General features: G+C 37.9%; 1 protein-coding gene across 1 annotated transcript in view; it reads left to right on the top strand.

Moving 5' to 3' along the window:
- The window catches only part of plekhg4 (pleckstrin homology domain containing, family G (with RhoGef domain) member 4), a 175,630-nt gene that overhangs the window by 107,963 nt on the left and 53,618 nt on the right, over positions 1 to 14,049 (top strand). The window contains exons 14-15 of the mRNA XM_063067558.1: positions 670 to 1,679; positions 5,553 to 5,802. Coding sequence (XP_062923628.1) covers positions 670 to 1,679; positions 5,553 to 5,802 — 1,260 coding nt within the window. The remainder of the gene's footprint in view (positions 1 to 669; positions 1,680 to 5,552; positions 5,803 to 14,049) is intronic.

Below are 14,049 nucleotides of genomic sequence, written 5' to 3'. Positions count from 1 at the left end.
GTAAATTAGATTCATGGAAATTTAATTCTTCTCCATGGTACTTAGTAAGCGTTTCCAAATGAAATGCATTAGGAAAATTACACTCATTAGCCAGTGATGCACATTAAACATAATAGAAATTACACTTGTTGAAATATGCAGCATTGTTTAGATGACTATATCCAAACAGGCTCTTCCTACAAGTTACAGTAATAAATATTTTTAAAATAAATATTAGCACAAATAGAGAGCAAAGCAATGAGGTAAAGTTCATGATCCTTTGAGAGGGAAAGAAGCTTTTTCTAAAATGTGTGCATCTTCAGGCTCAAATACCTCTTCCCTGTTGGTAATAAAGAGAAGAAGGCATGTCTGGAAAATAAGGGTCCTTAGTGATAGATATCACTTTCTTTTGCACTTTTTTTGAAGCTGTCCTGAATGGTGGAGAGGCTCATGAACATGTTGGAGCTGGTAGAGACTACAATCCTCTGCAGCTTTTTCAATCTTGTGCATTTTCTAACTGCCACCTGTTAAACTGTTAATTGTATTTTGTGTTAATCTTTGTAAAATTCACGAGCATATCTCATGTCAAAGCTCTTTATATTATCAATATTTTGTGTGGACCTGAACTCAGTCTTGAGAAGTGTTGCCTTTTACTGCTGGTTTAGTTAAGATCATTTTTCTTTGTTTCAGGCTTACGCGTGGGCTCTGGAAGGTATGCGGCACCTTGCATGTATTAGTATGGATGATTGCTATTCCCCAGAATGTTGTGGACCTATTGTAAAATATCTGGAAAATCATCATTGTCAACATCCTGAAATTCCAGATACTAAATTTCAAGAAATGAAAGAATTGGCATGTGAATTAAAAAGTGAGAAGGGGATGAAACAGTGGAAGTTTGCTTGGTCCAAATGCCAAGAGACAAAGCTCATCTTTGAAAAGAAACTAGAAGCTGCATTGCGGACAAGAATGTCGATGTCATCGGATCATAAACTTTCTAAATTTGAAAGTATGACAACTGAGAATTTAAGTGTAGGACCCAGGAGGCATTCCAATAGTATGAAGCTAAATTTACAATGTGACCGAGCTATTGCAGGTTCAAACAGTAGTATTTATTCTCCAAGCAACAGATCAACGAATTGTAATGGGTGGAAGAAAGACAAATTCTCACCACAATCATCAGACATTTGTTACGGGACTGTAAATAATGACGAAGTTTTTTTTCCTGAAACTACTTCCAGCAAGTATTCAACTGCTTGTTGCCAGGGCTTTAATCAAATGGGAGAAGGAAGAGTGTGTGCCTCTGTTCACATGTCAACACCAGAAGCTTGCAAACAAATGCAGGGTACGTTTGATAAAGAAGCCAAATGTGAAAATAGTGTCAACTTTTCTCATAAAAAAATGAAATGTTTTTCAGTGCCAGAGTACCAGAATCAACATCAGAAAAAGTTACTACATAATGCACAGAGTTTTGATTGTTCACCTGATGATACATTCAGTTACAGTTTGCGTCAAAGAACTTCTACTGATCCTACAAAGCATGGAAACACAGGTGTGTTCATTAAAGGGCTTGAAGTGAGCAGCACTGAACTTTCTGATAGACCTTGTATCTCTAGGCAGCAACCATTGTTCATTTGGACTGAAAATCAAGCAGAAAGTTACAGAAGTTATATTCCTTTACCAGAGGCCAAGGCTGAGGTTAGGTGGGTATTGAATTCATCCAGAAGTAATGTGAATTATGTATCATTCACCTGAGATTGTACTTATGAGCAAACACAGCACAACATAATTTCCTTTAAATGAAGCCTAAACATTATGGTGGAAATGTTGATGGAAAGCTTCTATTTGTTCTGAATATTAGCTATCATTTCCCAGTAACAGCTAAATACAATCAGTGGCCACTTTATTAGCTACAGGTGTGGAAGCCAGTGTGGTTTTCTGATGCTGTGGTCCATCCACTTCAAGTTTTGACGTGTGGTGTGTTCAGAAATGCTCTTCTGCACACCACTCTTGTAACGCATGGTTATTTAAGTTACTGTTGCCTTCCTGTCAGCTTGAACCAGTCTGGCCACTCTCCTCTGACCTCTCCCATTAACAGGACCCACAGAACTGCCGCTCATTAGATGTTTTTCTTTTATTTTTGCACCATTTTGTGTAACGTCTAGAGCAGAGGGTTTCCCAACCTTTTTTGTGCTATGGACTCCTACCATTAACCAAGAGGTCTGTAGATCCCAGGTTGGGAACCCCTGCTCTAGAGACTGTTGTACATGAAAATCTCAGGAGATCAGTTTTTGAAATACTCAAACCACCCCATCTAGCATCAACAATCATTCCGCAGTCAAAATCACTTGGATCGTAATTGAACTTCTTGACCATGTCTGCATGCTTTTATGCATTGAGTTGTTGCCACATGATTGCTGATTAGATATTTGTATTAACGAGCCTAATAAAGTGGCCACTGAGTGTTTTCAGAGTTGTACAGCAACATTCTCAAATACTATCCTTATTGATTATACCCTCTTTTTAGAATCAATTTTCTCAAAGATTATGACTCTCAATTGTGTGTGTGTGAGAAATAGAGAAATTTTAAAGGAAAGCTCCCTGCCAAAAAAAATCTTTGTAAGATTACTTAGTGTTTTGCAAGTCTTGAACACACAAAAAAACTGGAAGGAATTTCCACATCTGCAGTCTCTCTTGTGTCTCCGCTTTGAACATCTTGACTCTTTTCATATGACAAGCTCTCTGATATTTTGAACAAGAAATTCCTTAGTTCTGAATCTGAATAGAGGGTGTCAATCACTTATTCAAAAGTTGCCTGCCAGTTTATAACCAGTATTTTGATGGGTAGCCATATGTAATTTCAAGCAGCCTTGAATAGGTTAAGATTTGAAGTAAGAATGCTGCCAGATATGTATTACATCCCATTTCTTTGGAGACTATAGATTTATTCAGTAATGACCTGATTGAACATAAACCATAGGGTGAACTTGAATATTTTGCTTCTATATTCTGCAGTATCACCGATTAAAGTGCAATCATTGATCAAATTGTCATCTTAGTTTTTCTGTTCCTTTTATTTAAATTTATAGTAATTGTCCACAGGATTGATTAGGAGAGGGGTGATGGTGAGAGACCGGCAGGAGTATGATGGATGAAGACAGGAAAAAAGAGAGGGAGAGCGAGCATGAAACATTGTATGTAAAAGAACTTGGCTTTGAAGGTTTTTTTTAAGGGCCAAGAAGTGTATGTGTCGGAAATTTTATTTCAAAATTTCAAAACTCACAAAATGCAGGAAACACTCAACAGGGTCATCAGCATGTGTGCAAAGTGTCTCAGATAGAATGTCTTTCAGAACTGACTTTGAATGGTTTTAGCTGCTCTGGTATAATTGATTTTAATAAAACAAGATAATGTAATAGCTTTCACCTTTGGGAAAAGAACATCAGTGCTTATTTTCACTTTGTCAATGGAAAGTCTTTAACAATTTTAAAGACTGTAATATAAACACCATAAAAGTAAAGTAAGTTTCCAAAGTCACCTTTGGTAACTGAACTGAAAACAAAGTGCTAGGAATACCAAGCAAATTAAGTTGATGTTATTTATCATTAGACGAAATAAACATTTAGTTGCCCATTTTTGAAGTGTCCATTATTAGCTACTGTGAATCAGCATACCAAGAACAACAGATGTATTATTAAAATACAAATAATGGAAATACTCGGCAGATCAGGCCACCACTGTGGGAAGAAAAACAGTGGGAGCATTTTTATTTTATCAAAGATCTATCATGTTTGCCAGCTCGTGGTTTATAATTCCTTCACCAAATCTTAAAGAATTATTTAGATCGATTATAGGGAGTGAGGTTTTGTACTTGTTTTTCTTCAATGTAAGTTCATATACAGTGAATATAAATTTGGGGGCACCAAGCTGCCAGAAATACTTAGAACCCAGGCCATTCCCCGTATTGATAGAATCATAAGAGTATGGCACAGTGCGATGCTGTTTCTTTTGTGGAAAATCCAGTTATTCTGTTGCTGTAATCCTTCATTTTTCCATCTCAATTTATGTGTTAACCTCTTCAATGCTCCTACTGGACTTGTTTCTGCCACCACATTAGCAAATAAACTATAAACTTTAATAAATTCTTCCATTTATCTTTTAGGTTTGTCTACTTGCTGCCTCCTTTTGTGGTTCTTTATTTCTGAACCATCTCAATATCAACCATGCAGGGACTGGGATTTTCCATCATTAAGTTTATGATTCTCCATTATAATTTAAACAACTCTCCACCAGCTTGTGCAGCTGTGAGGAAAAGAACTCCAAGTCCTATATCCTTTCGAGTAAAGGGACCTTCAAAGGAAGACATAATTTTAAAATGCAAAACTGTTTACGCTAGGTACCATATCTGGGCCTTTATTAAAGGCTATGTTAAGATTTGAATTTAAATATTCTAGTTTATAAAAGCCTTAGAAAGTGTGGGGAAACAAGAAAAGTGGAAGGGCAATAATGTACTAGTACAACATTAGTTAGGATGCAGAAACAAGGAGCAAATCTAAAAAGATATCTTCAGGCAGCAGGTATGTGATATCAATTCACAGATTAGAGAGGTTTTAGGTATGCATAATTGCTTCAATTTTAATTAATTTTCATGCTGATTGTTAGGAACAGTTGCTCATAAAGAAAGTTGTTGAATTTCTTGAGTACAATAAAGCTAGTTTCTCTGAGGTAACAAGTGACAATTAGATTTAATAACTAGCAGCATCAGTTAAAGTTTTAAGTAAATTTATTATAAAAGTACATATATGTCACCAAATACTGCTCTAAAATTAATTTTCTTGCGAGCATTCACAGTAAGTACTAACTAATACGTGAAATCAATGAAAAACTATACACAAAGATGGGCAAACAACTAATGTGCAAAAGAAGACAAAATGTGCAAATACTTAGAAAACAAAATAAATAAGTAATAAATAACATTGAGAATATGAGTTGTAGAGTGCTTGAACGTGACAAGAATCCTTAATATAACAAAGGAACATTGTCCATTACTGATGTTAGTGTTCTTAAATACATGGCAGCGTATTGTAGTGGTTAGCACAATGCTTTACAGTACAGGTGACCTGGGTTCAAATCCAACTCTTGTAACAAGAATTCAAACTAAACAATGATTTAATCTATTCAGGTCAACTAAAATAAATTAATTGGGAAGTGTTCTTCACACCACTTTATTTTTAATTTAATAAATTTGGATTTAGCAGAGCACATTGCAAATTAATTTCTTTAAAAATTTAACATCTGTTTTCCAGAATTTATATTTCAGCAAAGCTCCATATGTGTAATGGTAACCACATCAAAGAGTTGCTTGAATTGAAATTAGATGATCACCTTATTAAAAGCATAATAAAAGTTAAAGTCTCATCTTCTCACTATCCCCAACAAAAGACTGAATCTTTGGTTATGTAAATGTATGATTTGAATTGCTAAGTTTTTGGGTTCTACAAATTTCTAGAAGTTAAAATATTAGCGCTTCTTTCTGAAACATTTCTTCACAGTAAAATGTGTTATTTTCATTACAGTAAACTGAGGCACATCATTGATGAGATGGTTGTCACAGAACGTGAGTATGTTAAATCTCTCAAGTACATCATTGATAACTACTACCCAGAGATGGAGCGTTTGGACCTTCCTCAGGATCTGCGGGGGAAACGCAGTGTCGTCTTTGGAAACTTACAGAAGCTTTACAATTTCCACAGCCAGTATTTCTTGAAAGAATTGGAAAGTTGTATTAACCATCCATTACGTGCCAGCCATTGCTTCCTCAGACATGTAAGCAAATATTTAGTTTACTGATAATCACAGGAAAACTGATTTACAAATATACAAAGTTACAAAAATATGATGTTCAGTAAGATCTGACTGGTTTACACTGGCATTGTAGAGTGTTCATTGTTCTGGAATTAGTGATTGTAAAGATGATGTCTAAGTAAGATCGGGGATAGCAACATGAAAGAACAACATTTTCAGTGTTGAATGTTGGAGAACATAAAGTTTGTATGAGAACAGTTAGATTCATTGGTTCTTGTCCTCTGAAGAATAGTTCAATCACTGCAAAAGTCAGTCTCAAGATTGTAATTGAGTTCAAGTGAGAAGGAAACTGACAACAAATCACAACCCAGCAGCCCGATGTGTGTGTGGGGGGGGGGGGGGAAGAAAACAAAAAGTAATTATCATGTTTCTGAGATGAGAACAGCTCTGGATAGAAAACTTCTAGTAAATATTTGGAACACTATTAAAATGAATTTCTTAATATGTCTGTTAATTAATTTAAACTATTTGGAATGCAGCCTGAGTCAAAAATATGAAGTCTTTCAAAAATTTTGTCAGTATTTTGCTTCTGTAAAATAAATGTAATGCCCTAGTTAAGATTTCTACTGCTATGCTATAGGTATTTCATAGCAGTTTTCTACAACAGTAGTGAGTTCTGCTGGTAGAATGTTTTAGTTTCAGCTAAAGATAAGAAACTATGTTGTTCAACTTAGAAATGCTGTGTCAGCCAGTCAGGATGGTGGGATCTGGAGAAGGTAATAGAGAGTGTGGGGCAGAGGGAGATTTGTGATAGATGGTATAGTCGGCCCACCTTATCCATGTTCCGCATGCGTGAATTCAACCAACTGCAAATCGAGAAAACCCGGAAGTGCTCTTCCAGCACTTGTTGTTCAAACATGTACAGACTTTTTTTTCTTGTCATTATTCCCTAAACAATGCAGTATTACAACTATTTTACATAGCATTTACATTATATTAGGTATTATAAGTAATCTAGAAATGGATTAAAGTATACATAAGGATGTGTGTAGGTTATTGTGGATCGGGATCGAAAAAAAAAACGGAAGTTCTGTCACTAAGTAAGTCGGAACAGGTACATCCGGTATTATTTAGTGTCAGTTAGTCAAACGTTTGTCTTAGTATGTAGTATATATTTTACCTTTCTATGCATATAAAGTACTTAAGAAACATATGTTTCAGCACTGGGCTCGGGAACAGAAGTTCCTGAGTTCGATCCAGTGACAGATCGCTCCCGAGCACGCTATCCATCCCTGCCGGGTTGATGCAAGGATCAAGAACCCAAAACCCAATAATTAAACCACTGCGTTTCTGCGTAATAATTGTTGCTTTAATCATGCAGGGCCTTTCTCATTTTAACCTTTAAAATTGTTCCAATCATTGACCGACTGTAGCCTAATGCTTTTCCAGTGACCGATGGCATTTCACCTCTTTCTGATCGCTTTATTATTTCCACTTTATTTTAAATTGTGATCATGATTATTTTCGTGAACAGAAACACTGCTGATTCAGAACTCCACTGCCGGGTCCTAATGCCTACCGCACTGAGACAGATTAAATAAGGTTCGGGGTTCCGCTGGGTGCTAAGGTCCACTGCATTGAGAAAGGTTGAATAAGGGACTTGAGCATTTGTGTTTTTTGGTATCCGCAAGTGGTCCCGGAACCAATCCCTCGCGGATAAGGAGGGCCGACTGTAGTCTTTTTTTTTGTGGGAACTGCGGAGTGGGACAGAAGGGAAGATACTACAGAATGTTGTTGGAAGTAAAGTGCCCATTGCAAGAAGTGCTTTGCACAAATGACTGGCTCCAAGGAAGAAAGGGGCAGTACTTCTGAGAGAGAGCCAGTTTGTTCGAGATGGACTTCGAGGAAGTTAACACTGTGGAGAGTGCTTTCATGCAGACTGTGGGTCTGGTGCCATGAGTCACAGTTATACCCAGCTTTTGGAAGAGATGAGCCCCAACAGTCATGTGCCCAATTAGACTGGTCTAACTGTAATGGGTCCTTTTATTTGATACCCATTCTAATAAATAACCTATCAACCTCTGCTTTGTATATACCCAATGATTTGGCCTCCACAGCTATCTGCGGCAATGAATTTCACAAATAAACCATCCTCCTGTTAAAAGTTCATCCTCATCTCTATTCTAAAGGGACGATGTTCTATTCTGAGGTTGTACCCTTTGGACTCTACCATTATTGAAAAATCACTCCATGTCCACTCTATCTAGGCCTTTCAATATTCTGTAGTTTCATTCTTCCCTCATTCTTTTAAACTCCAATGAGTACATCAGAGCCATCAAAAGCTGCTGATAAATTATCCTTTCATTCCTGGAATCATTTTCTGAAACCTCCTCTGGACCGTCTCCAATGCTAGCATGTCCTCTTTTAGATACAGGGCCCAAAACTGCTCACAATTCTCCAAAAATGTTCTGACCAATGCCTTATAAAGTCTCAACATTACATATTTGCTGTTATATTCCATTCCTCCTGAAATAAATGCTACCATTGTATTTACCTTCCTTACTATCGACTCAACTTGAAGTTAACCTTTAGAGAATCCTATACAAGGATGTACAAGTCCCCTTACATCTCTGATTTCTGAATTCACTCCTTGCTTAGAAAACAGGCACTGCCTTTCTTCCTTCTACCAAAGTTCATGACCGTACACTTTTCTACATTATATTCCATCTACCACTATGTCCATTCTCCTATCTGTCTTAAGTCCTCTATAGACTCTTCCCCCGACAAAACCTGTCTCTCTACTTATCTTTGTATCATCTGCAAACTTGGCCACAAGACCATCAATTTTGTCATCCAGACTTCCGGTGAGGCACGAGGCAAGATGGCAGCACGGCACTGAGCGCTCACATATAACCCTCCTTTTTCAAGTTCTTCAGGGCTCATAGACGGTCTTAATACAAGGTTGAGTTGGAGAAAGATCTAACTAAAGACATGGCTTCAAAAAAAGATACAAATTCAACCAGGAAACAAAATCAGCAGACAACAACAAGCTAGCAATTCATCCAAAGAAATAGCTATGCTAATTAAACAAACAATGGCAACGGAGATGGAATCACTGCAAGAAACGGTAGCCCACATGCTAAGGGAGTTGCTAGAAAAGGCTCTCGACCCCATACAGAAGCATATGGCAGAGAATGGCAACGTTCTCCGGTCGTTAAAGGAGCAAGCGGACATTCATGCTAAAAAATTTAACATGGTCTTCAATAAAATAGACAACATTCAGGTTTGCTTACGCAAGAATGAGAAAGTTACTAACTCCTGTCTCGTGGAGGTGTCTAAGATATGGAAGAAGTTAAACGACTTGGAGGGCAGATCCAGGAGAAACAACGTGCGGCTGGTCAACTTACCGACAGGCGCTGAGAGCGATGATCCAAGAGGTTACCTCCAGAAGATGCTGCCTGATTGGATTCCAGCTCCCAAGAATTCCCACAGCACTCGTTTGGAGATCGATAGAGCACATAGGATCTTTTCCAACAACACTTCAAGACCGCGGACCATGATTTTTAAGCTTCTATGGTACTCCGACCGGCAGGCTATCCTGGAGGGTGCGAGGAAAGCCAAACCTACTCTCCCTGATGGCACCCAGCTGCAGTTCTTTGCTGACTACAGCCCCGGCACGATGCAGGAACGGCAGGGATACAAGGAGATCCGCGCTAAACTTCGACAGAAGGGGATCAACTTGTTCCTCATATACCCAGTGATTTTGAAAGTGAATATCAAGGGCATGAAGATGTCGTTTAACTCGTCAGAGGAAGCGAAAGAAGTTCTGAAATCATCGGTGCTGGGAGATATGGAAGAAGACCCTGGGCAAAGCCCACACGCCCCTCGGGAGGAGATGGAACTGTATTAAGAGCTCAGACTAGCCTGTATGCGCAATCTATCAGGCACGGGCAAGTTAACATTCTAGGTGTGAAGTTTTCTGGTTATTCTTTTATTGGAAGGTCATTTGTTGCACCTTTTGTATTTAGTTAATTAAGGGGCCAATTTGTTTCTGACTATTGCAGGTCAGAGTTTTAAGGTAATATTCAATATACCCAAATGTATACTTCATCAAGAATGAAGCTGAAAAACAGTAGTTTGTTCTGACTAACTTTAGAATGTTACGTCTCTAGTAGACTCGTTTACATTTCTGAGCACCAGATAAGATGTCATTAGTGTCATCGCTAAACGACAGTCTATTGAAGCGACAGTTTTTTGCAAGTTAGCTGTTCGGATCTTGATCATGTGTTATAATGTATGTGAGACGGAAACTGTTTTACTTATATAGGTTAACGGGTTTGCCCGGGTTTCTTTTTTCTTGTCTCTTTGATATGATTGTCTATGAGAACTGCTTTGCCTTTCTAATTTGTTGATGCTGGAAGGGGAACGGTTGATGTCAGTGTTCAATGTCTGACATTGCTAAGTGACACTCACAGATGTTACAAAGTAAAGGGGTGAATGGGAGGGGTGATGGGAAGGGGGTAACTCAGGGCTCCACCACCAACTTATAACAACAGATCCAGGGGAAGATGAGCACACAGATAAATTAGAAAATCTTACTATTGTATCACTTAATGTTAGAGGATTAAACTCTCCCTAAAAGCGTTCAAAGGTTTTAGATTTCTTACGCAGAAAGAAAAAAGATATTGCGCTGTTACAGGAAACACATCTTAAACCTAATGACATTTCCAGGGTTCAAAACCGTTTTTATAAACCCGTTGGGGCATCAGCTAATGGTACTCGTATGAAAGGAGTTATGATAGTAATGAGACGTAATATTAATGTATCAATTGAAAGGACGGGTGCCGACAATAAAAGACGTCTAGCTTTTTGCTGCACATCCATTCAGGGTAAAAAAATTGCATTCATTAGCCTATATGCCCCAACTATATTCGAGGTTGAATTTTTTCCCTCAATTACCTCACAATTACTGAAGTTAACTGAGTACCAACTATATGTTGGTTCGAACATGAATGCTTTGGTAAACATTAACCTCGATAAATCTTCCTCAACTATATCAAGCTCTCAAGAATCTGCTTCCAAAGCACTTAACCTTTTACTAGCGGATTTAAATTTAACGGATGTGTGGAAGGTGCATAATCCATCTGCTAAAGACTATACCTTCTTCTCCACAAGACATAAAACTTTCTTTCAGATAGATTACATTCTTATATCCTCCAGTCTGCTGCCTTTAGTACACTCAATAGAATTTTTGCCCAGACATCTATCTGATCACAACCCAGTCATATCTACTTCTAATTATGGCAAAATTAAAAATAAGGCTACTAGGTGGAGGTTTAACTCCACCCTTCTAAAAAGTGACGAATTTCTATCACAGCTGAGAACAAAACTGACAGAATTTATAAATGTAAATAAAAATAGTGTCTCAGATGTGACAGTGATTTGGGCCTCCATCAAGGGTTTCTTACGAAAAAACGCTATATGGTTCAGTTCTTACCTACATAAAAGCCGGCTTCAAAAGATTTCCACCCTAGAAGAAGAATGTAAGGTTTTGGAAAATGATCTCAAAAGGATATACACCATAACAAAAGAAAACGAGCTCAAAACAAAACAAGCAGAATTAAATGATTTATTAAGAAGCAGGGCAGAATATATGATCCATATAACCAAACATAATAATACGCAAAAGGCAGCAGACCGAGCCATCTTTTAGCTCTAATACTCAAACAACAGGAAACTAAAAGATCTATACCAGCAATTAGATGTGCTAAACGTGGAGTAGTATCTTCAACAGAGGAAATAAATGAGACATTCAAGAATTACTTTAAAGAATTGTATACAAGTGGCTCAATTCCTTCTGAGAATGACTTCACGGATTTTTTCAGTGGATTAGATCTCCCTACGTTGTCGTTAGAGGACACCAAAACTCTAGACTCTCCTATTACACTGGATGAGCTACTCAAAGCGGTTAAAGCTACAAATAAGGGCTGTACGCCAGGCATAGATGGCATACCTGTGAAACTTTACCTAGCACTTTGGGATATTCTTGGACCAGTATGGTTAGAAACATTAAATAATGCTTTTGGAAATGGCGCTTTCCATAGAGATCTAAACACAGCCCTGATCACAGTTATACCTAAGCCCGGTAAGGACCCCTTGGAGTGTGCCAATTACTGTCCAATCTCCTTGATAAATGCCGACCTCAAGATATTTTCCAAAGTCTTAGCCAGTAGACTTGAGACAGTAGTTGGGAAAATAATTAGCCCAGATCAAACGGGCTTTATCAAGGGGCGTCTCGCATCTGATAATATTCGCCGGCTCTTACACGTACTGAGTGCAACATATAAAATCCCACCTGCCTGTGGCCTGCTATTTCTAGATGCTAAAAAAGCGTTCGATCGCCTTGAATGGCCATATCTTTGGAAAGTTCTAAAAGAATTTAAGTTCGGCGACAAATTTATCAATATGATTCAAACACTGTATGCTAATCCTTCAGCCTGGGTATGTGTGGGAGGAGGTTTCTCAGAGTTATTTGACATAGGATAGAGCACACGACAAGAGGACCCTTTGTCTCCTTTAATTTTTAGTATATCTATTGAACCGTTTGCGCATTTAATTAGAAACTGTCCTCAGATCTCCCCTATTACAATAGGTACAACATCGCATTCAATATCACTTTATGCGGACAACATGCTAGTTTGTATGGTGAATGTTCAACAAACTCTCCCCTATGTTTTAAAAACACTGGAGCAATTTGGATTTCTTTCAGGATACAAAGTTAATTTGTTAAAATCAGCATTGATGCTGATTAATATGGATAAAAGTAAGGTGTTTCTTCCTCCCCAGATTAAAGTTACAAATGAAGTCCTCTACTTGGGTATTAAAGTTAATACTTCCCTATCATCTGTGGCTAAAACAAATTACTCTTTAATTCTGAAAAAAATAGAGGAAGATATTAATAGATGGAGACACCTGCCAGCATCAGTCCCGGCCTGTATATCGGTCATTAAAATGAACATCTTACCCTGCATTAATTTTATCAGCCCAATGATCCCACTTTCACCTCCAGCAGGATTTTGGCAAAAACTGGACTCCTTACTACAATGCTATGTTTGGAATGGTAAAAGACCCAATATAAAATGGTCAGCTGTACAATTCAAAAAGTCGAATGGGTGATTGGCATGTCCAAATTTTAAATTGTATCACTGGGCATTTGTATTAAAAAGTCTTAGCTATTGGATGGAGGAGGATAAAGTTTCGTCCTGGAAAAATATAGAACAAAAGCTAATAGCACCAATAAGGTTGAAAGACTTTCTCGTTATAGGTATGTCTACCAAAAAATATGATTTGTATTACAGTCCAATTTTAACCCATATACTACAAGTGTTTAGAGCAGCAAAAAAATTCCTAAAATTTAAAAGCGTATGGTGTAAATCATCTCCATTATGGAACAATAATCGTTTTCTGTCTGGGGGGAAACCATTCACTATAACAGAACTTGGGAGGATAAAGGTATTACTACACGTCAAGATATTAATGGGGCAAGTACTATCTTTAGCTTTCAAGTACTGATATCTCGATATAATATTGATAAACATTCTCTTTTCTTCTATTTTCGAGTAAGATCAGCTTCTAAAGCCTACGGCGTTCCCTGGGGGTCAGATTTAAAGGACCATCCCATTTTAAGTTGGATACAGAGTGCTCCAGGACAGATAGTGTCATATATCTATGATAAATTAAACTCCCAGAATTATATGCCCACATCGGGAATGAAAGCTTGGGATAGGGAGATATCAGAATTGGGACAAGACTTGACTGGGATGCGGTTTGGGATAATGCTGCCGGTGCTTCGAAAAACCCAAATCATCGGTATATACACTTGAAATTTTGTCATAGAGTATATTTAACACCGAGAATTAGACATCAAATGGGACTGATTCCTGACCCTTATTGCTCATTTTGCCCCCATGGAGCCATTGGCTCTTTTATACATGTTGTATGGGAATGTCCAGAGGTTTTTGATTCGTGGGGGAAGGTTATCAGTACTCTTACAGAACTAACAGGGATACAATTACTAATGGACCCCGCTGTACATCTAAATGATGACTCCCACCTTTCCCTTACGGAAAAAACACGCAAAATCTGGCTGGCAGGCCTGACTGCAGCTAAGAAGATTGTAGTCCAGTGTTGGAAACCTCCCCATGACATTTCAAATACTCACTGGCTTTGGAGCTTTTTGGACATTTCTTACCTGGAACTTTCATCAGC

This window comes from Mobula hypostoma, chromosome 14 (assembly GCF_963921235.1).
Source record: "Mobula hypostoma chromosome 14, sMobHyp1.1, whole genome shotgun sequence".
NCBI classification, from domain to species: domain Eukaryota; kingdom Metazoa; phylum Chordata; class Chondrichthyes; order Myliobatiformes; family Myliobatidae; genus Mobula; species Mobula hypostoma.
The sequence above is the reverse complement of the archived record's forward strand: the minus strand, read 5'-3'. Positions and strand labels throughout refer to the sequence as shown.